At 56.4% G+C, this 22,775-nt stretch overlaps 1 protein-coding gene and 1 long non-coding RNA gene across 3 annotated transcripts in view; one reads left to right on the forward strand and one right to left on the reverse strand.

Moving 5' to 3' along the window:
• PDE2A (phosphodiesterase 2A) overlaps positions 1–22,775 on the forward strand; it is a 358,953-nt gene that overhangs the window by 262,597 nt on the left and 73,581 nt on the right. For both annotated transcript variants that reach the window (XM_039539536.1, XM_039539537.1), the window contains one exon: positions 4,971–5,059. In XM_039539536.1, coding sequence (XP_039395470.1) covers positions 4,971–5,059 — 89 coding nt within the window. The remainder of the gene's footprint in view (positions 1–4,970; positions 5,060–22,775) is intronic.
• Positions 18,872–20,613, reverse strand: LOC120405779. The gene is made up of 3 exons (XR_005598861.1): positions 20,477–20,613; positions 19,978–20,206; positions 18,872–19,472 (listed from the first exon to the last, which is right to left on the reverse strand). It is a non-coding gene; the product is annotated as an uncharacterized LOC120405779 (long non-coding RNA).

Genomic DNA, 22,775 nt, shown 5'->3' on the forward strand with positions numbered 1-22,775 from the left:
CCCTGCTGCCTGATGCACTGTGCACCCCCAGGGCACAGTGCCCCTGCCCTGCTGCCAGATGCACCTGGCACCCCCTGGGTACAGCACCCCTGCCCTGCTGCCGGATGCACCTGGCACCCCCAGGGCACAGTGCCCCTGTCCTGCTGCCGGAAGCACCGGGCACCCCCCCGGGCACAGGGCCCCCCAGCAGATTTCCATGGGTTGAGTCCTGGCTGAATCCAGCTGCCCCCTGCGCCCCCGCAATGTGTCTCGGGTGCACCCCAGTGCTGCAAGAGGAAGTCAGTTCCCCAAGTGAGACAAACCCGCAGGGAGCTGCATGTACAGCCGGCCCAACCACAGGAGGGGAGACTTAGTTGCAAAGCTCGTTAGTGGCTGACAAGATCATTAGAGCCGAAATCACACAGCAATGCAGGGAGCTTAGGGTGCCAGGTTCCTGCTCCAGTGCATGGGGAGCTGAGGATTTGTTTGTTTTGGGGCTGGGAGAGGGGTGGGGGGGAGCTTTATGTGGGCACCCTGGCCCTCCTCCCTGTGCCATGCAGTGCCGGGTCTCCCCACACAGGAACAAGAGGGGTCGGGGGGTCTTTGGGCTTCACATCCTGTCACTTTATTGATTTGAACTGGGACCATACAGAACATGGTTGCAACCAAAGTCCTGTAGTGGCACCAAATCTTGTATAAAGAGGGTCAAATGAGGTGTCTAAGACCAGGTTATGGCTTGCTGGTTGTGATTACGCTGTCTGTGTGCATGTGTCATTTTTGTATTTAAAGTCATAAGTATTGGCTCTATCCTGTCTGTATTTCAAACTTCTGCTGTGCTTCTGGGTGACTCCCCAGACAAGTTGGTGTTAGCTCTGCCTAGCCTGCTTGATGGCCCACTAAGGACCATCAGTGACACAACTGACCCACTGAGAGAAGGCAGATGCACCTTGTGACTCAGCAGGGTATGCAGGGACTTGCCCATGTGATTCCAGACTCCATTTTGCTGTAATTTTCCACAGTAAGGACAAAGAGGTTCTTACATCTGGAAAAGACTATAAAAGGCTGATGCCTCATCTCCATCTTGTCTTCAGTCCTGCTTCTTACCTCTGGAGGGACTTTGCTACAAACGGAAGCTCTACACCAGGGGTCGGCAACCTCTCAGCAGTGGTGTCCCGGGTCTTCATGTATACACTCTAATTCAAGGCTTCGCGTGCCGGTAATACATGTTAACATTTTTTTAGAAGGTCTCTCTATAAGTCTATAATATAAAACCAAACTACTGTTATGTGTAAAGTAAACGAGGTTTTCAAAATGTTTCAGAAGCTTTATTTAAAATTAAATTAAAATGCAGATCTGATTAGTTTGGTGTGATCCTTGCCCTGGCTTTTCCTTGCTGAGTTTTCCAATGTCTGGTGGGGCGTATTTGGATACTTTAAGCTGCACACAGGCTTCTGAGTGATCAGTTGTTAACCGGCTGGAACCCCAGATTGGCAGCTGAGGTGAGTGGAGCTGGCGGCTGGTAGGGCTGAGCAGGGCCAGAGGCCTGGACCCTGTCTGGCAGGGGGCCTGCGCTGGAACTCCAACCGGAAGCAAGATGTGTGGGGCTGTGGCGGGGGACCCCGGCAGCGGGAACCCCAGAGCAGCGACTGAGCGGCTCAGCCCGCCCCAGCTCTGGGGTTTCAGCCATCGGCTCCTGCCAGCCGCGGTCTCAGCCCGCTGCCAGCCTGGGGTTCTTTCACCCAGGCCAGCAGCGGGTGCTGAGTGGGACCCCAGCTGGCAAGGGGCCAGCAGCGGGAACCCCAGAGCAGCGGTGGGCTGAGCGGCTCAGCCCACACCGCGTGCCATCAAAAATCGGCTCGCATGACACCTTTGGCACACGTGCTGTAGGTTGCCGACCCCTGCTCTACACAAAGGACTGAATGACCCATCCCACCTGTGGATGTTCTCCAGAGACTTGATTTGAACCTGCAGTTTATTCCATCACTGCTACAAGCCTGAACCAAGACTTGGCCATTACTGCATGTAATTGATTCCATTTAACCAAGTCTAGCTCTCATCTCTACCTTTTTCCTTTTATGAATAAACCTTTAGATTTTAGATTCTAAAGGATTGGCAACAGCGTGATTTGTGGGTAACATCTGATTTGTAGATTGACCTGGGTCTGGGGCTTTGTCCTTTGGGATCAGAAGAACCTTTTTTCTTTTACTGGGGTGTTGGTTTTCATAACCATTCATCCCCATAACGTGTGACACTGGTGGTGATACTGGGAGACTGGAGTGTCTAAGGAAATTGCTTGTGTGACTTGTGGTTAGCCAGTGGGGTGAGACCAAAGTCCTCTCTGTCTGGCTGGTTTGGTTTGCCTTAGAAGTGGAGAATCCCCAGCCGTGGGCTGTGACTGCCCTGTTTGAGCAATTGGTCCTGAATTGACGCTCTCAGTTGGGTCCCGCCAGAACCGCATCGTCACAGAGCCGCACTGGGACATTCCGACGGCTTCGAGCGCGGGGTGGCATGGGAGCTGTGCCCAGCTCGTGTGAGGCTGGGGGTGCCCTGTGCCAGTTCCCGAGCCCTCTGCCAGCTCAGCACCAAGGCCGCGGGGAAGCGAGGCAGGGAGGGGGCGTTCGATAGGCTGGTTTGCACTAGGAGAGACGGGCTGGGCAATGGGAATAAGCCCAGCCCAGGGGGAGGGGGCCCTGCAGGACAGGGCTGAGCCGGGTGGGAAGAGCAGTAGGGGAGGGACGGTTCAACCCAGATCAACAGGAGGCGCTTTGGGTCAAAGTGAACTAGCGAGTGTTTGGGGCCTCCAGGGCTGGGAGCACCGGCAGAGCTGTGAGGGCCCAGGCTGGGGTAGCAGGGGGCTGGGGGGCACCGGCAGAGCTGTGAGGGGCCCAGGCTGGGGTACTGGGGAGTTTGGGGGAAGGGCTGGGGTAGCAGGAGCTGGGGGGCACCGGCAGAGCTGTGAGGGGCCCAGGCTGGGGTGGTTGGGGGGCACTGGCAGAGCTGTGAGGTGCCCAAGCTGGGGTAGCACCAGCAGAGCTGTGAGGGGACCAGGCTGAGGTAGTTGGGGGCTCGGGGTCAGGGCTGGTGTAGCAGGGGCTGGGGGGCACCAGCAGAGCCGTGAGGGCCCAGGCTGGGGTACCGGGGAGTTCGGGAGCAGGGCTGGGGGGCACCGGCAGAGCTGTGAGGGGCCCAGGCTGGGGTACCGGGGAGTTCGGGAGCAGGGCTGGAGTAGCAGGGGCTGGGGGGCACCGGCAGAGCAGGCTGGGGGGCACCGGCAGAGCTGTGAAGGGCCCAGGCTGGGGTACCCGGGAGTTCGGGAGCAGGGCTGGGGTAGCAGGGGCTGGGGGGCACCGGCAGAGCTGTGACGGGCCCAGGCTGGGGTACCCGGGAGTTCGGGGCAGGGCTGGGGGGCACCGGCAGAGCTGTGACGGGCCCAGGCTGGGGTACCGGGGAGTTCGGGAGCAGGGCTGGAGTAGCAGGGGCTGGGGGGCACCGGCAGAGCAGGCTGGGGGCACCGGCAGAGCTGTGATGGGCCCAGGCTGGGGTACCCAGGAGTTCGGGAGCAGGGCTGGGGTAGCAGGGGCTGGGGGGCACCGGCAGAGCAGGCTGTGGGGCACCGGCAGAGCTGTGAAGGGCCCAGTCTGGGGTACCCGGGAGTTCGGGAGCAGGGCTGGGGTAGCAGGGGCTGGGGGGCACCGGCAGAGCTGTGAGGGGCCCAGGCTGGGGTACCGGGGAGTTCGGGAGCAGGGCTGGAGTAGCAGGGGCTGGGGGGCACCAGCAGAGCAGGCTGGGGGCACCGGCAGAGCTGTGATGGGCCCAGGCTGGGGTACCCAGGAGTTCGGGGCAGGGCTGGGGTAGCAGGGGCTGGGGGGCACTGGCAGAGCAGGCTGAGGGGCACCGGCAGAGCTGTGAAGGGCCCAGACTGGGGTACCCGGGAGTTCGGGAGCAGGGCTGGGGTAGCAGGGGCTGGGGGGCACCGGCAGAGCTGTGAGGGGCCCAGGCTGGGGTACCGGGGAGTTCGGGAGCAGGGCTGGAGTAGCAGGGGCTGGGGGGCACCGGCAGAGCAGGCTGGGGGCACCGGCAGAGCTGTGAAGGGCCCAGGCTGGGGTACCCGGGAGTTCGGGGCAGGGCTGGGGGGCACCGGCAGAGCTGTGAAGGGCCCAGGCTGGGGTACCCGGGAGTTCGGGGCAGGGCTGGGGGGCACCAGCAGAGCTGTGACGGGCCCAGGCTGGGGTAGCTGGAGGGCTGAAGAGGTGCATTCGCTGGGCTGGACGCTATCCTGGATGTCTCTCCCGGTGGCAGCCTCTGCAGAGGGTTCCCAGTCTCAGCCATGCCAGGCTGGTCAGTCTAGCTCCAAGTTGGGATTTAGGGGCAGCCTGGCCAGTGTCTCACCCTCCACTCCAGGGGGTCCTGTGAGGCTTCTGGGAGCCAGGGCCAGGCCCGGGCGGTTTTCAGAAGCGACTAATGATTTTGGAGCCCCCCATAAAGGGGCCCAGGCAGTGCTGTGCACCCGCCCCCTGAAACTCAGGCCCCTTTAAGGGTCCTCTGCTACCCCACCCTAGCCACGTCTGCAGGGCTCAGTTGCTGACGAGTTCCCTGGCAGGGGCCTTGCCCTCCTCCCTCCCCGAGATCAGACCAGGCAGCTGTGCACCTGCAGCTCCCCTCATCACAGCATGGGCGCACCCGGCCCCGCTGGTAGAAACTGCCCTCGCCGCACCCCGGGAGGGCAGATCTCCACTGTACAGACGAGGCACAAACTGATGTGTCCAAAGGCCACATAGAGAACCAGTGTCTGGGCCAGGAGTCGAACCCCGATCTCCTGGGTCCCCGTCCACTAGGCTCCTTCCTTCCCGGAGTCGGGGGATATTCTCGCTCAGAGAGAAGAGAGGCGATGCCCGTGTGTATGCAGGGCTGAGGGCCCCATCCCATAGTCGCCTGTTCAAGCCCTGAGATGTGTGCCCTGGTGACTGACCGCAGTGTTTTCTTCCCCCTAGGAGCATGTGTACGTCTACCTGCTGGACGGAGAAGCCAGGCTGACCTGCGACGACCCTCCCCACGAGCTGCCTCCCGAGGGAAAAATCAGGTAAGCCCCAGCTGTGGTTGTGCGCAGCAGCTCTGTCTACGTCCGACAGCCTTGCGAAATAATCCCCTTTCTCGGGCTCAGCTGCCTTACGCCCCTCGGGAATTAGCTACCGATGAGACCAGGTCGAAGTCTGTTCACCCCATTTGGGGTCATTTGAATGTGGGTCTCCTATATGCCAGGCTGGCCGCCTACCCACCCGGCGATAGAGCCACTGTAACCCCCTCCCGCAGCTACAGCGGGTCAGAATATGCTGTGTCAGCAAAGCGATCAGTGTCCGTGAAATATTCCTGAGAATGTTTTAGCTGCGGGGGGAGGGCGGAGAGCCTCATGCCCCAAGCACCCAGCTCCAGAGGCTGGTTTTGCAAACACGTTCCAAAGGGTTCGGTTTTGTTTCAACACGGAAAGGGGGGGGAACCCCCCAACCCTCCCATATGGCCGTGAAATGGGATTGTCGCCCTCCAGCCGGCTCCGCTGCCACCGTCAGTGGCCCGTTTCGAAGCCTTAATGTAACAGGCTAATGCCAGCGATCGCTAGAGTTAAGCTTGAGACGTGGTCTCCGTTCTGACCCCCTTTATTAAAATGACTCAGCATTTTCCTGAAGGCTAAAACATCCCAGGCTCGGTCCAAACCCAGAAGGTGAACTTGGGGGAAATGTTTGAGCCAGGTCATTTCTGCTGCTTTTTGCGGGGGAAAAGTGAGAGACAAAGCACTTGTTTCGGTCTTTTTCAGTTGAACGTTCTGGGCTTCTTCTGAGGCACCGGAATTCGGAGACTCTCTTAAAAACTTCAGCAATTCTTATTAGGCCGATATAGTCGGGTCTGATTATTTTAGGAGGACTTTAAAAAAATGGGTTTGTGGTGTTGGGATTTTCTGATTAAAGTAAGAGGCTTGTGTGTAACTTTAACAACGACTGCAGGTAGGAACTCCAAACTGGGAGGCTTTTGTAGCCCTCACTGCGGCAGGAAGGAAAACCTCTAGTGTAAAGAAAATGAGCTCAGGACTGGGAAAGTTCTGACCCTGCGAAGGCAGCATTGTTATGCACAGCTGGGCGCTTTTCAGTGGTTTCTAACAGCGAGGGGAATTAACCGATGGAGCAACTTGTCTAGGGACATGATGGATTTGTCGTCACTTGACATCTTTAAATCAAGACCAGGGCTGCCCAGAGTGGGGGGGGCAAGTGGGGCAATTTGCCCCGGGCCCCACAGGGGCCCCCACGAGAATATAGTATTCTATAATATTGCAACTTTTTTTTTATGGAAGGGGCCCCCGAAATTGCTTTTCCCCAAGCCCCCTGAATCCTCTGGGCGGCCCTGGTCAAGGCTGGACACCTTTCTGAAAGTGATGCTCTAGCTCAAACAGAAGTTATGGGCGTGATGCAAAGGTTACTGGTGAGGTTCTCTGCTCTGTGCTATGCAAGAGATCAGATAACGGGCCGTCGGGGTCCTGGCTGTATCTATGAATCTAATGGGACAGGGATTTGTCTCTGTCTTTATGTAACGAGGCTTGTCCCATTGGGAAGCCCGTTGCTGCAGTGGCACCAGAGTAGAGAAACGGGAGTGTGACAGGGATTTCTAAAGCTCTTTTGAAAATGCCCTTTTAAAAAATGTGCTTGCTCTGTGTGCACTGATCGCCACCCTCTATTGGGTGGAATCAGCACTGCTCAGCAGCGTGTCATAGGCCCGATACTGTTGCCAGCTACTGAAGGTTCTCCCGTGGCTGAGGGCTGGGTTTCTTTCTGAGCAGGAGGATCTGGATTCTAGCCCTGCTGCCGTTTCGTAGCTCCAATAAGAAATGATGCGAAGGGTAGCAATAAACATGGAATCCCTGGTGGCCCTGGGTTTGTTACAAGATATTCTCACTTCCTCGAGTTATTTGGTTCTCTGGGGTATTAGAATAAATCAGTGTCATTTCTTCTCGACTCTCATCTGCTGCAGAACTATTGCAGCCTGGGCTGGAGTTCGTTAGGAAGCAGCCGGCTTGCTGAGTAGACCATTAGCCAGAGATCAATGGAGTTGGTACAAAGCTTCGTTCTGTCATTTGAATTCCTCTCTCTCAGCCCGCTGCCGAACGTCTGCAGCATGAAATCACTTGCTAGCCAGTCAAATGGAGCAGCGGCGGGGAAGGGGGGCAGACTTACAAACACAGCACTTTGCCTTCCCAGGAATTGTTTGTTTGATTGATTTTTCCATCTGTAAGGGAATTTACAGCTAATGGCAGGGAAGGCTGCGGCAGCTCTAGGGGGACGGTGAGGGAGTACTGTAGAAACTTCCCGCCCGGCTCTGCCAGTGCATCTCAGTCCTGGGCTTCAGTTCCACCCGCTGCTATTCCTGGCCATCACGTGGGCCCGATTAACAGCTGTTTGCTAATCCACTGCCTCGCGCGGGATTCCTGTTCTGTGGGTCCTTTTCAATGTTTTCAACTGCTGGCAGCCCTCGGTAACTCCGTGGCTCCCGGCACCGGGGTATCTGAACAGCACTCAAACTCTGTGAAGTCGGTCAGTGGCCCTGTTCTCTCCATTTTAACAGATGGGGAAATTGAGGCACAGAGAGGGGAAGTGACTTGCCCAAAGGTCACATGGGGACTCAGTGGCAGAGCTGGGAATAGAACCCAGTAAGGGGGGAAGAGTTGTCCGTATGTATACAAATATCACTGCACCCATCACTGAAATGCAACTGCCTCTGGGGTACAGTGTGGCAGCTGACTCACCTGGAAGGGAAGGACCGCCCTCTGTAGGGCAGAAGTGGTTTTTCTATTCATTCATTAGCCCTGCTAAAGATCTCTGCATCACAGACATTTCTGAAAAACATTCTAGTGTCGGAGTGCACCAGTGACGGGCATCCTAAAAGCACCATGGACAGATGGAGGGATAGGAGTCTCGTTCTGGAGGCGGCGCCCTTCATTTGTTTTTTATTTATGTGTAAGGACAATAGCATGAAAACAGGATTATTGTTGCTTAGGAATCTTAAGCCTCTGCTTTTGTGACATCGTTGTCTCCATGGTAACAAATTGTGATGTCAAAACAGAGGATTGTGACCTCACTGGGGGAGAGGGAACTGAAAAGCCCAAGGAATCCTGCAGTGGAAAAGCAGGCTGGGGAGGGAAGCAGTTAATTCTGTTCTGAGAGCAGCAGGGCTATCTCTGAACAGACAGCCCGCTTTTCTCATGTGCATCCAGAATTAGTCGGGCAGCATGTTGGGGAAGCCTGCCACTGCTCTGCTCTGTGAGACCTTCAGACCCCAGAGCTGACAACCCTGCCCCTTTCGCTGGCACTAAAACGTACATCCTCCTGCCCCAAAAGCACAAGTTCCTTCCTCATGCACTAGAGGAGAATCTCCATCAGCTGTCTGCAGTAGAAGATCTATGACACACAGCCGGGCAGTTCCCATTCTATCCAGCAGAGGGCAATGATGGCATAGATACACTAGCCCATTCATTACAATACTTGTATAAACCCAACTTTGGCGATGTGAGTTCTTCCCCCCGCCCTTGCTTCTAGGCTCCCTGACCCCACTGCTAACTACGTTTGCTCTTTACTGCCCTAGGGAAGGAGAGGCTCTGTTAGGCAATAAGCTGAGAGGGAAGGAGGCAGAAATTAAATTGTTCCATTCAATGACTCAGTGCTCCTCCTCTATTTAATTTCTTAGCTGACGTATAGCTCAGGCTGGCACCTGCTCCATGAAACGCTGTCACCATATTAATAAAGCCAGAGGGTTTTATAGCTCTCAGAGTCGCTGGGTTTTAAGCTTGGTTTTCTGGTGCATTCCGGCACGGCTCTAGGGGGGCAGTGATAAATACATTATGACCGTAAGGCGCTCAGCTGCTAAAGGAATGTGGGCTGTATAAATTCAGCATAAGAGAATGGGAACTGGAGATAAGTACCTCAGGGATGGCAGTTTAAAGATAAGCTCTAACTGCTGCTGCAGAATGTCGGCGTTTCCAAAGTAGGAAGCCTTGTTGCTATGCGACGCACAGGTAGCTGTGGAACTCCCTGCGGCAGGAAATGACTGAGGCAAATCGTTAGAATAGCAGCGGATAAGAGAAGAGTTGGAAAGGGTTTCAGTTCTTAGGCCTGAACTACATGCAGATTTTGTACCGGTCTAACTATGTCAGTCAGGGTGGTGGGTTTTTTACGGATTCCCCTTAAACTGGTACAGTGCCTCGTGCGGATGCAGTTACATGGTGAACCCTGTGCTCTCATCCCTCTGCCTGTACCAGGGCTCTCCATGCTGGTATAATGGGGAGCAAGGGAAGACGTTGTGTTTTGTGCACACGTGGCTGGGAGTTCTGTTTGCTGAGACGTCCCCTGGGTGCAGCTCCCTGCCCCTGGCTCGGATCCTTGCCTGCCCCACGGATTGCTGAGCACGGCCCTGGCCACCTCATTCATTCACGTCGCCCTTCCCCAGCCAGGCCCCTCCATAGCCCCGCATGCTGCAAGCTCCCTCTCGCTGCGAATCCCTCACCATGGCGAGGGGCTGGTTCTGTTCCAGGCAGGGACTGGCCTGGCAGCCGGCGGGTGTCAGTCTGGCCCTGCTTGACAAACAGGGCCACCGCGGACATTCCTGAGCTGCGGGAAGAAACGAACCCGCAGAGGGAGGAGACTGGCAGGGGCTGGCGTGGAGGCGGCTCTCCCAAATGCCAATCCGAGAGACTTTTTGTGCCATACCCACAGCCCCGGAGACTTCTGTGAAATAGGTGCCGCAGGAGCTGCAGCAGGGCAAGCGATCCCCATTGAAGGGCAACGGCCCAGCCCTGGCATGAGGGGAGGAGACGGTACCCAGGCCCCAGTCTGCTTCGGAGCATAAACTCAGCCCCAGCCGTGGGCAGATCAAACGCCCCTTTTAGGGCACAGACGCGGGATCAGCATTTTGCTCCTTGTTGGGGGGGTGCCGGAGCTGGGACACCTCGGACGGAGATAGACCATCAGCCTATCTTGCTCCTTGGTCCATGCACATGGGTGCGCCTCTGGGCTGGGAATGCCTGGGACTGACGTCCACGGTGAGCGCTGGATAACGAAAGGGGGGGAACCTGTCTGGTTTGCCCCCGCTGGGGCTGCTAGGGTGGGGTCCACTGTTTCAAACGCACTGCCTGTGCTGTGACCGTACTTCTGAGCCCCACCCCGCTGGGTTATGGGGGAGCTGCGCCCACGGCCCAGCACACTGCCCAGTCGCATCTCATTGTTTTCTGGGGCTCCCCCCGTCTGTCTGGGTCCGTCTGCTGTCGCTCAGCTTCCATTCAGCTGTTCGGGGCAGGGACCGTCCGTTCGTTAGGTGTTTGTACAGCACCCACTGCAATGGGCCCCTGATCCAGGATCTGGGCCCCTGGGTGCTACTCCAATGCAAATAATGATCAGGAATCTCGATGCGCTCAGGGCCTGGCTTTCCTGGCGTGCTGAGCACCCACAATTCCAGCTGAAGCCAAGCGCAGCTTTGAAAATCAGGCCTCCATCCTCATCCTAACAATCCCGAGCTCTTCCCTAGTGCTCTTCATCCGCTGCTCTCAGAGCGCTTTACAAAGGAGGTGAGTGGCATCACTTCCATTTCACACCTGGGGAAACTGAGGCACGGAGCGTTCAAACAGCAAGGTATTGATAGAGTCAGGATCGTGGTCTTCCAAAAACTAACAGACTCTCCCAGCTGGCCTGCCTTGTCCCACATTCCTGGGCAGGGCAGGGAACTCTGCCTCAGTTGTTTTAAAGTCCTGGTCTGGAATATGTTCACTTCCATCCCCAGGTCTCAATGGTACCAGCTATTGTGGGACAGCAAATAAAGCATGAGGCAGGGAGTCACGACACTCTGTCGCTATCACTGCCTCACTCTGTGACCTTGGGCAAGTTCCTCTGCTGATCCGTGCCTCAGTTTCCCTATCTGTAAAATGGGGGTGGAGACACTGACCTGCCTTCCTAACGTGCTGCGGGATCTAGTCCTGGGAAGCGCTGGATGTCATTATTAGTCTCCTACATGGGCTGATTTTCCTATGTATTTAAAAAAAATGGATTGCTGAACTGATTAAATTGAAGTTCCGAAGCAGCGACCTGGCTGCTGATCCTTGTGGCTAATGGCCCGTCTGCTGTGTCATCGGGAGCCAGTGACCTGGATGTTCCCGCTCTGGGAGCGCCACGAGCAGCCAGCCCTTGTTTAATTAAACTTTTTAAAGACATCCTTGTAAAAATGCTGCTGTGGCCTGGAGAAACAGATCCTGGGTGTGTTTGGAAGTGAAATAGTCTGACTGGTTTCAGGATAAATTATTCAGGTCCGGGTTGGGGTGGGAAGCTACACCCACGCAGAGTCTTCTTCAGTCAAGGGTGGCACAGAAATAGATCCATTCCTGGCAAGGATAGATTCACACGGGCTGAAGCTGTTCACTCCCAATGCCTTGCTCCTCACAATCAGTGGCTGCAGTGAAGTAGGATTCACAAAGCTGTGTGATCAGCACTATGGAGCCCCACCACTCCTGTTATCAGCAGGAATTGAACCCAGGATTTCTGAGGTTTGAGCCTTTGCAGGCAGCTAGAGGACTAAACCCCCTGTAGGGAGCAGTCGCAGACTCGTAGTCTAGAATGAGATTGACAGGTTGGAAGGAGCTGAGAAAAGAGCCACAAACTGCTTGGGGGGGCTGGTTTCTGGGATATTATGAGCTATCACGTAAATGTAGGGCGGATTCCTTGGCTGGAGAGAGATCCTGGCCTCGTTTGCGCTGAAGTCCTGGTGTGGAATAGGTAGGGGTCGCTCTAGGTCAGCGGTTTTCAACTTTTTTTCATTTGCGGACCCCTGAAAAATGTCCCTTTGAACATCTTTGCCCTAGTCTGCGGACCCCCAGGGGTTGTCAATCACTGCTGTAGGTTGTTAGCTGCCATCATTGGTTTTGTGTGTCATTGGGCAGGGCAGTAGAGCAGATAAGGCACGGGACGGGGGTCAGTTGACCCTGGTTCTGCCACTGCCCTGCTGTTTGGCCTTGGGTGAGTCCTTCACCTCTCAGTGTGTGTATCTCAGGGGATGAGTCTGCAGATATTTGACCCTGCGCAGGGAAAGGAATGAGCCAGCATATAGGATGAAATGGGGAGATAACATCAGGGCTGATTACCAGGAACAGCTTCCTGGCTGTGAGCTGGCTTTGACCATGGAAAGTTCTCCCCATAGGAAGTATGGGGGCCCATCTCTTGGACAATTTACCAGCACCCTGGGCAAACCCAAACTATATGAGTGAGATCACAACCCTGGCGACAACTGATCTTTTTAACAACCTGCCTGGAGGGAGGAGCACAGGTTGCAGGGGGGAAGCGTTCCGAGGAGGGACCAGGAAGTCAGTCTGTGTGCACATGGCTGGAATGCTGGCTGCAGCCGCTCTGTAAATAGTTCTCTTAATAAAGAGCCACTTTGTCTTCTCTTCTGATTGCCCAGCACCTGGTACATGAAACAATCATCACAACCCCCACACCGACAGATGGGGGAAACCGAGGCACAAAGCGATAAAGCGACTTGCCTAAGGTCACACAAGGAGGCTGTGGCAGCACGGGGTATGAAACCCAGGGCCCCCAACTGCCAATCCAGTATCTTAGCCACAAACTAACCCTGTCCCCCATACAGCTTCCCTCAACCTGCCTTGACTTGAAGGGAGCAGCTGGAGTTCAGCACCCACATCCACTTCAGGCCTTGCGCTCACTAAAGTCACCGGAGGGGAAAATACGCTTAGGCTGGAAATCTGAGCTCAGGTGGGGCAGCAGCTGCTGTGCACAGATTTTCCACATCCGGTGTTTTCCCCGTGGGGTAAGCGGCTCTGTGACTTGCCCGAGGGCCCCACAGTGAGTGGAATAGTCAGTCGGGGTCAGCCTGGTTCTCAGCCTTTCTCTGTGACCACTAGGCCTGCTGGCCTCCTGGTAGCTTCCCCCTTATAAACCGTGTACGCTCCCCGCGCCGTCTGCTCTCTGCCACAGACGGCTGTGTCTCCTGCCACAGTCTCCATCCTTTCCTTCCAGGTTAGGGGTGACATTGACCCCCAGGGCCTATGCACCGTTACTGGCTCCAGTTTGACGCCCAGGGGTGACTCCTACCCCACGTTCATCACCCATGCAAAGCACAAAACAAATCAACGCCAGCTTGATAAAATATCCAGAAAAGTGAATTACAACGAGTGTTCCCCGGTATATCGGAGGAAGTGAAGGAATCGTGGGCTAGTGCTTAAAGCAAAGGACTGAGAATTGTATTCCCGGCTCTGTCACTGAATCACTTTGTGGCCTGAGGCAAGTCACTTTGCCACTCTGTGCCTCAGTTTACCCCTCTGTAACATGGGGAGCACACCTCTGTACTTCAGAAGGGCAATGGCAAAATTAATCTTTGTAACCTGCTTTGCTGTTCCTGCTCGCACGGTGCTTCAGACATTGCGGATTTCAGCTGAGCCCCTCCGGATTTACACCAGTGTCGCTGAGGTCAGAATCGGGCCCAGTGTGTATCCGTGCCACTGCACGTTAGCCTAGATCCTGCCTTTCTGTGGCCCAGCAGCGCCATGGCTTCAGTGGGGCTACTCCGGATTTACGCCAGCATTGCTGAGATAAGGGCCCACCCCTTTCAATGGATGTAACCGTTCATGATGGACTGAGCTCAGGCATGTTCACTCCCTCTGCGTCCCACCGGGGGCCCGCGTGGCTCTGCAAAGCTGGCACCTCAGCGATTTCCCACCAATTAGGTCTTGCTCTCTCTGCCTGGGGGAAGTTTACTGCCTTTAGCAGCAGCTTGTGGCTGCAGGGCCAGAGGGTAACACCCACCCAACTGCTCTGGACAAACAGAGCAGGCGTTGGGCTGAACCCTGTGAAGGGAGGCTGGATTAACCCTTTCCTAGCGGATGCTCCCAGGGCCAGATCCTGCTTTCTGCTGCTCTGGTGCAAATCAGGAGGTAACTACGTGGAAGTGCACAGTTACATGCGGGTACAGCCGCTGTAAATCCATCCATCTCCGGTACCTGTCTGGCCATAGCATCGGATCAGCTCAGTCTGTCTGTACAACAGCCCTCCCCCATGAGGCCGGGCTGTTAGCCTCATTGCAGAGATGGGAAACTGAGGCACAGAGAAGCTAAGTGACTTGCCTGCAGTCACGCAGGAAGTCTGTGGCAGAGCAAGGGAATGGAAACAGGCCCTCCTGCTTCCTAAGCTTTTGCTGTAACCACTGGACCACGCTCCCAAGCCCCTGGGCCGTTTTTGTCATGAGAGAAGATGCCTGCAGGCCAAAGGCAGGCCTGGTGTAAACTAGTGCAGCTCCACTGACTTGTTGCGTCCCCTTGCCCTGGGGTGAATCTGGCTGCTCGGTGCTTATTCGGGAGGCGCCAGGGCTCTCGGAAAGGGGAATCGGCCGAGTACCAGTTTTATGCCACGTGTTGCCAGGTCGGTCGGTGCCAGGTCCCTTTACAACCCTGTTCAAAGTGGGGGGCTGTGCGCCAAAGGATGCACCATCACTGCTGATCAGCTCAGGGCACTCAACGGGGCCGCGCTCTGCTTGGCTTGTCTCTGGCTGCAGTTGATAATTCAGTTAGGGCGAGGATTAACCAGGCATGCTGCTCAGGCTGGGTAGCAGCTGATGGCATGCGGAGGGGCGGCTGGCTCATTGCACTGCCTTGAAACCTCCGCTCTACTGGGCATGTGGGCAGGGATCTGATCCAGATTTTGGCCTCACCTGCACAGGAGTGTGATGGCCAGGAATGGCCAGGAGCCTGCGTACTGCGTGCTTTGTATGGCAGGACACCCAGCAGCCCCGAACGAGATCGGAGCCCCGTTGTGCTAGGTGCTGCACGTGCACACAGTGAGAGAGTTCACAGCCTCATTGGACAAGATGGACAAAGGGACCCTTCTCAGCCCTGTACTGCAGGTGGGGGAGATGAGTCCCGGCGAGCGGCTGGTCATTCACACCCGTCGCTGCTACCCCACGCGATCCGCCGTGCAGCCAAACTCAGCCCGCGTTCCTCTTCCCTTGCCATGGATCCATCCCTAATCGGCGTGTTTGTTCTGCTCTGAATTGCCTCCGAGCTGTTGACATCCCACTGGCCATAAGGTGCGTCCAGAGCTGGCCATGCTATTCCAGATGCGGCCTTACTGGGACCATCATGCGCACAGCCCCTGCTCTCTGACACCGCTCCTTGTTTGACTTGCTCGGGGTTGCAGGAGATTGCCGGGGGGGAGGGGTGTGCCCCGGTTTCATCGCCACGGCTGCGGTAAAAGCCTGTAGGCAAACAGTTGTAAAAGGGAGGGTGCTGTAAACGGTACCTAGACACACACCCCAGGTGTATCTCTTGTGTACACCGTGCCATAAAACGCTCTTCAGCACACGCAGGATCCTGCTGCGCAAACAGCCATAAAGGGGATAAGTGGCCACGCACCAGACGGCAGGTCTCCAGTAAACCTCTCGCTCTCGTGCATGTCTCACAGCTGACCCCTTCCGGCTGGACCCTGGATGAGACAGGAGGCAGAGGCCTCCATCGGGAAGATGGGCTCAAGGCCCGTGCCCCTGCCTCACCCACCATACGGAACACGCCCCGTCACACCCACCCTGGGCGGTGGCCCCTCCCCTACACCCAGCACAGAGCACCCAGCAGAAGGGCTGAACAAAGCTGCAGTGAGGACCTCTTGGTTGGCCCATGAGCTGCAAGCGGGCCGGGGCAGGGACCTCGCAGCCCGTATGCAGCAGCAAAGGGACCTTCTCTCTGGCCGAGAGGGCACAGAATCAGTGTGAGCAAACAGCAAGTCACGCCTGCTGGCTGAGTGACAGCAGATGAGAGCAGGGGGGCAGAGACAGGCTGGGACAGCGTGAATCCTCTGCCTTGGCTCCGCTACCTAGGGGTTGCCAGTACAGCTGTTCTCCTCGCGGAGCCGTGGCTCGTAGTGGAAGACGGGTGCTTTTGCAGTTTAGATTATACCAGTTTCCAAATGATGTAAGTTACACAGGCAAAAGCTACACAGGCTCTCTCCTGCCTTTTTTTTTTTTTTTCTTTTTTTGCTGGTGTACCTGCGTCTACGCTAGGGCACAGCTCTGCTGCTAGGGGAGAAGTGTTTCACACTCCCATGCCAGCAAAACGTGTAAGTGTAGACAGGGCTGAGTGTGTGAGGTGGCGATGGGCCCAGCGAGGCAGGCAGGCTGCTTACCCAGGGATGGATTGAAAGGGACCCACCGGTGTTCTTACCCAGAGGCGTCTGTGCCCCCTTCTCATCTTAGCTTCCTAGGGAAAAAGCCGCATCCTCCCTGCGGTACGGCAGATCTCGCAGTGGTTGGTGCTCAGCGTGCCTCCACTGGGAGAGAGGACGGTTCAAGCCCGCTTGGATCCGGCAGAATGATGCCGCTGGAACACCTGGCCACCAGGGGCTGACTTGAGACCATCCCAACCTATTCCCACAGGCCGCCTCTCTGAACCAGGTCTCTCCAGCCTGGAGCCCATTGCTGGCGGCCGTGCTAGCAGGAGGCCAGGCTGGCTTGGAAAAGGGCTTTGCTGACAGTTGAACTGTGCGAAGCGAAACAGCTTAGAAAACTGGGTCAGTGACACCAGATTGCCCCGGTGTCACTCCGGGTCTGTCTCCCCTGCCGAGTTAATCGAGTTCTCTCCGCTCGAGGGACGCCCCTCCACTTTGCCCTGCTGGAGTGAGAGCAGAGGGCGCTGACGGGGCTCTGGCCAGGCTGGTCTGTGGCACTGGGAGTGCCAGGGGCCCATCTCCGGCTTCTTGGTACTGCCTGGCCCGAGCTGCTCAATCCCAGGGGATTGTGGGAGAACCAGCCCCGAGAAAGCCAGGGACCGGTGCCCACCCCTGCAGCGCAGACCAGAGAGGAGAGCGTTGCCCTGCCTCGGGACAGCGTCGTGTTTAAAAGTCTGCGAGGGCTTAAAATGGGAGCCGGAGCCTGACTTCAGACAGGAAGGGGGGTGCAAAGGCCGTTCAGAGTGGGAAGTGGGTTATTAAGGTCACGTTAATGTCTGAGCACTAATTGGAGAGGAAGGTGGGGCTCGTGGGCGAGGAACTGGTCTCGTTTGGGAGAGCCGTACCTGGGGCCAGACTTCCCAAGGGCTTTAGGCACTGAAGCTGCAGATTGGCGCCAGGTAGGATTTTCACAGGCCAAAGCTGCTTAGGTGGCTAAGTGCCATTGAAATCAGTGAGCTCAGCACCCAGCTCTGTCCTATCTGTAGCTTCAGGGGCCTAAAGACCTTTGGAATCCAGCCTGCCGTGGCCTCCCGGTGCGATCTCGGGCCAGTCCCTTGGTCGAGCTGTGCCTCAGTTTCCTATCTGGAAATGGGCACAACGACCTTTCCTTTGCCACTCATGTCTGTCCACACGGGAAGGCCCAGGTCCTCGGAGGCGCTTGGGCATTGCTCTGCTTACCTTGCACTGCCTAACCCTGGGCAGGCTGCTGCCCGCTGGAATCCTCGCCCCGCACCAGGCGCCCAGATAATCCAGACCCTAAGCCAGATCAGCCGTCCAGGTCGGTCATGCCTTAGCAGCCAAACCTCTCTTGCCCTGTCGCCCGCTCCAGCCCTCTGCCACGCTCCCCCTGGGTTTCCCTGCTCCCCTCTCCCCTGCTGTCTCTTGCGTGCTGCCATTTCTAGGGTTGAGTGTGACCTGAGCGGCAGCTTTGGAGACATCAGTGGTGCCTAAATTGTGGCCTTAGGTGCCAAAGGCAGGGAGCCGCCTGTCACGGACCCACAGGATCGGCGCTCCCCCCGCCCCCTTCCAGTTTTGGAACAGTCTGGGAGGAACCCTTCCGTGTGCCAGACCCACCGGGGTCTTGCTCTTCCTCCAGGGTACGTCACCCGGCCTCACCGCCTCCTTAGACTGGACCTCTGAGCCTGCAGCCCCCCTGCTTCCCGCCGTGAGCTCCGCTCAGCGAGTCCAAGCAAGACGGACCCCTGCCGGAGACCTGCTCGCTCTTCGGGGGTTACTGCCCCTCGCCGAGCCTTCACAGGGACCACACGCACCGTGTCCGAACAGCCGGGTTTATCCATCAGCTGGAACGCAGCCTAGGAAGCCCTTACGTTAGCACAGAGAACTGAAGGTGAAAGCCCAGTCCAGCCTGGCCAGCCCAGAGCCCAGCCAAGCTGCAGTGACCCCATGGCCAGTGTGTCTGTCTGCATCTGATCCCCTTGGTCAGTTCCCAGGTGCGAGCCCCAACTCCATCCAGCAGCCAGCTCTTATCCCCCCACCTCAGACCTCTCCAGTCCTTTGTTCTCCAGCTAGGGGATTGTGCTCAACTTCCCTGCCGAGAGATGGGGGAATCCATCGCCCTCTGGGTAGTTGGTTGCTACCTGTTGATGCCTGGGCAATTAGATTTACTAGAATCTTCTCAATTACTCCTTTGACATGGGCACCAGGCCCAGACAGCTAGGTGACACCCATACCCCTGTCTCTTAGCCGGCCCTGAGAGCAGCGCAGCACACAGGGGGAAACTGAGGCACACACAGGACTCATCAAAATAGTGCAAAAAGTTCCCACTTTGTCACACCACCTAAGTTCCTGTGAGGGGCTGGATCTAAGCTCTCTGTGGCAGGACTGTCTCTCACTATGTGGGGTCCTGCAGGGGGTCAGTCCAGGGGCTGATACTATTTCATATGTTCATTAATGACTTGGATAAAGGAGTGGAGAGGCTGCTTATAAAATGTGCGGATGATGCCAAGCTGGGAGGGGTTACAAGCACTTTGAAGGACCGGGTTAGAATTCAAAACGACCTTGACGCATTGGAGGATTGGTCTGAAATCAACCGGATGAAATTCATTAAAGACAAGTGCAAAGTGCTACACCTAGGAAGGAAAAATCAAATGCCCAGCTGTGAACCGGGGAGTAATTTGGCAGGCGGCAGTACTGCTGTGTGGCCGCAAACTGAATCTGAGTCAGCAGTGTGATTTCACCAACAACTGCACCGAGTGCAAACTCCTCCGGCCCACTGAGAGCCTTAATATGGAGTCGCCGACACTTCCCTTGGGCACGCCGTCTGTCTTGCCACTCAGGCGAGTGTAACTCTGCCATAGAGGGCCCCTTACACCAAGGATCACAGCAATATTCAGGTTACTCCTGATCCCAAAGGACCAGCCACTTACTCCACATCCATCACGCTGTAGATCTCACACCAAAGCCAGTGCTTGTAGCCAATCCTCTAGTAATGATATGAAAATGTTGGCTAAGCAGCTGGGGATCTTTTGCTTATGCCTAGAAACCCCTTGTCCCTCCAGAGTCCAAGCAGCAGAATGATCCTTAGTTCCTTTCCTTTGGAGTTTTTACCCCCTCCTGGCATGTGCGCTGAGCTGCAAATTCAGCTGCAGGGAGGAGTCCACTTGCATGACTCATCTTCATTGGGAGGGGAGTCATTAGTCCTTTTGTTGTTGGTTTTTCAGTCCAGATGTGGGGAGTTTCCAGCTGTGAGCTCCCGCCACAGCCCATCTGGCATGGATGGGTCTCCTCCTTTGGAAGGAATGTAACAATGTCTGTAGAAGAGCAGCTCTTCCCACTAATTAATGTCCATCTCCTGCATGGTGATTCACACAGTTCCGGAGGCTCCCAGTACAACAGCTCAGATTTTACATTACACTCTGGCTTTGTCTACAAGGGCAATTGAAAGACAAAACTTTTGTTGTTCAGAGGTTTAAAAAAACACTCATGCCCCTGAAAGATAAAAGTTTTGTCAACAATAAGGGCTGTTGCGAACAGCACTTTATCTGCAGGAGAGCTCTCCTGCCGACAATGCTAATGATGCTCCTTGTGGGTGGAAGTATTTCGTCAGCAGAAGAGCTCTCTCCTGCGGACAAACAGTGGCTACACAGCGTGCCTTTTACAGCCGTGCCGCTAAAAGCTTCGTAGTGTAGCCAAAGCCTCCGGAACACAGATATTACCCATAGGATCAAGGCAGGCAGCAACGCACAAGCATTCAATAGTCTAAACACTAGACACTTTCTTATAATTCTTATACCTATGTCATCACTATCACGCCACAAATGAGCCAGACGGACTCCAGCTCTGTTGGTGTCCAGCTGAGACATGGAGATCTTGGCATGAGCTGGCACCCAATCTGCCAGCATCACAGGTGTATTAACAGAAGTGTCGTATGCAAGACACGGGAGGTCATTGTCCCGCTTTACTCGGCTCTGGTGAGGCCTCAGCTGGAGAATTGTCTCCAGTTTGGGAAAGACGCGGACAAACTGCAGAGAGTCCAGAGAAGAGCAACAAAAATGATCAAAGGTTAGAAAACCTGAGCTGGGAGGGAAGCTTAAAAACCTGGGTGTGTTTAGTCTTGAGAAAAGAAGATCGAGGGGCGACCTGATATCAGTCTTCAGATATGTTAAGGGCTGTACTAAGCGGACAGTGATTGATTGTTCTCTGTGTCCACTGAAGGTAGGACAAGAAGCAATGGGCTTAATCTGCAGCAAGGGAGATTTCGGTCAGATATTAGAAAAATCTCTGTAACTCACAGGATAGTGAAGCTCTGGAGCAGGCTTCCGAGGGAGGTTGTGGGATCCCCGTCACCGGAGGTTTGTAAGACCAGGCTGGACAAACCCCTGTCAGGGCTGCTCTGGGTTTACTTGGCTGCACTTGATGTCCCTTCCCGCCCGACACTTCACTGATCCTCTGTGTCTGCACCCCACCTAGCACAATGGGGCCCCGAGCTCAGTATCCCCATGGAAACGATCCCCATGGAAACTGGTGTCCCCTCTCTTCATTTCCTTTTCCCCACGCAGGGATCAGAAGCGGATTCGAACAAAGAAAAACCCAAAGCCCAGATAATGACAAAGTCCAAATTAAAAAACCAGATTTAATTTGTTCTCTCGACTGGAGGGAGCAGGGACAAAGCGACTCCACGTCGGAAGGCCCATGGAGGTGTCTGCGGGAGCGACTGTGCCTTATTAATATTCACATGAGCCGCACCTGTTGGCCGGGAGAATATGTCCGTAGACTGGAGCGTGTGGCTATGCGGGTATAAAAGGAAAGACAAAGGAAATAGTGATGGTTTGGGTAAATATCAGAGACCGTTTCTATTGATCCGCGTGATTCATTTGCCAGTTGGCTCCGTCCGGGCCTCTTTCATCTCGTTTATATCCTCAATGAGCTGCCGTTAATTGCATAAACAAACCAGATCAGACGGAACCAGAGACAAATTGAAACTTGACATGAAAAGGAACGAATCCCACCCGCATGCCTTAGCGGTTTGTGTCTCCCCCATCCTGCCCCCCCTCAAGCGCCCTCGGGGCTCTTCCAAATGAAAAACAAAGCCGCAGCACGGGGCGTCTGGAGAGGCAGCCTGGCTTTAATCTCCCTTTGCAAATCCCGGTGTCTGGCGCTGCTGGCTGGACGGAGCAGGGGAAGGGGAGTTTACTGGGGCAGTTGTGGCTACAGACTTGAGGCAGGGTGTCCTGTGCATCTCGCAACCTGTGGGCCTCGGTGCTGCAGATGAGCCCTAACCTGGCCCCTGGCTCTTTGCAGGTGGGCTTAGTGCCAGATTGAGAGCTCAGGCTGCTGAAGGCAGGGCCAGCTCCAGCTTTTTTGCCGCCCCAAGTGGCGAAGTGGGGGAAAAAAAAAAAGATAAAGCCGCGATCGGTGGCAGTTCAGCGGCAGCTCTACTGCGCCGCTTCATTCTTTAGCGGCAATTCGGCAGCGGGTCCTTCGCTCCGAAAGGGACCGAGGGACCTGCTGCCGAATTGCCGAAGCAGGGCCGCCCAGAGGATTCAGGGGGCCCGGGGTCTTCAGCAGTGGGTGGGGGCGCTTCGGCGGTAATTCGGCGGGGGGGTCCTTCTGCTCCAGGGCGGAAGGACCCCACGCCACGGAAGACCCAGAGCAGAAGAAGCTCCGGGGGCCCCGGCCCTGTGAGAGTTTTCCGTGGCCCCTGGAGCGAGTGAAGGACCCCGCTCCAGGGGCCCCGAAAAACTCTCCTAGGGGCCCCTGTGGGGCCCAGGGCAAATTGCCCCACTTGCCCCCCCCTTTGGGCAGCCCTGTGCCAAAGACCCGGATGTGCCGCCCCTTTCCACTGGCTGCCCCAAGCACCTGCTTCCTTTGCTGGTGCCTGGAGCCTGCCCTGGCTGAAGGACAGACCTGGGATGGGACGTGCAGCCGCAGAGCAGGCTAACCCTGCTGGCCCGCTGCCTGGGCCCAGGAGCGCCGTGCTTCTTGATGGCTGGTTCAGAGCGGGGCCGCTCCGCTGAGATTTCCATGAATGGGACCATTTGCCATGTGGATGTGACACTCTGGCACCCTGGGCGTGATTGGGGGTGACTGGGGGCGCTGTGCTGCGAGCGGTGCTGTCTCTCGGAAGAGCTGGAAAACCAAGATAGCCACGTCCGCACGTCTCCAGTCGCTGGAGGGGGGCCCGTCCCGCCCCTGGACGCAAGCAGACGGCCTCACAGGGCGGCCTCTCCCCTGCCAAGCAGACAGGGAGGTGCCCCCGGAACGTTCCCGCAGGCCTCCCCTCCCTGCTCACAGCCCAGGGCTGGAAAGGTGGCCGTGCGTGAAGCCGCTGTGGGGGCCGGAAGGGGCTGGCGACGGCGGATCGCTACAGGGAGACGTCCGGCGAGGAGCGATACCGAGATGCCATCTGGCTCGGCGTGACTGGCAGGCGCCAGCCATCAGCCCATGCGCGAGCGTCTGGTCCGTGGGAAGGGGAGGGCAGGCAGACTGATGGGGCGTGATCGGGGAGCCGTCCCAAGCGCTTGCTGAGCAGCCTAGCAACAAAACACACCCCGACGCCTCTGCCAATCCACAGCCCGCCTGTCCACACCT

This window comes from Mauremys reevesii, linkage group 1 (genome assembly GCF_016161935.1).
Source record: "Mauremys reevesii isolate NIE-2019 linkage group 1, ASM1616193v1, whole genome shotgun sequence".
Taxonomy (NCBI): domain Eukaryota; kingdom Metazoa; phylum Chordata; order Testudines; family Geoemydidae; genus Mauremys; species Mauremys reevesii.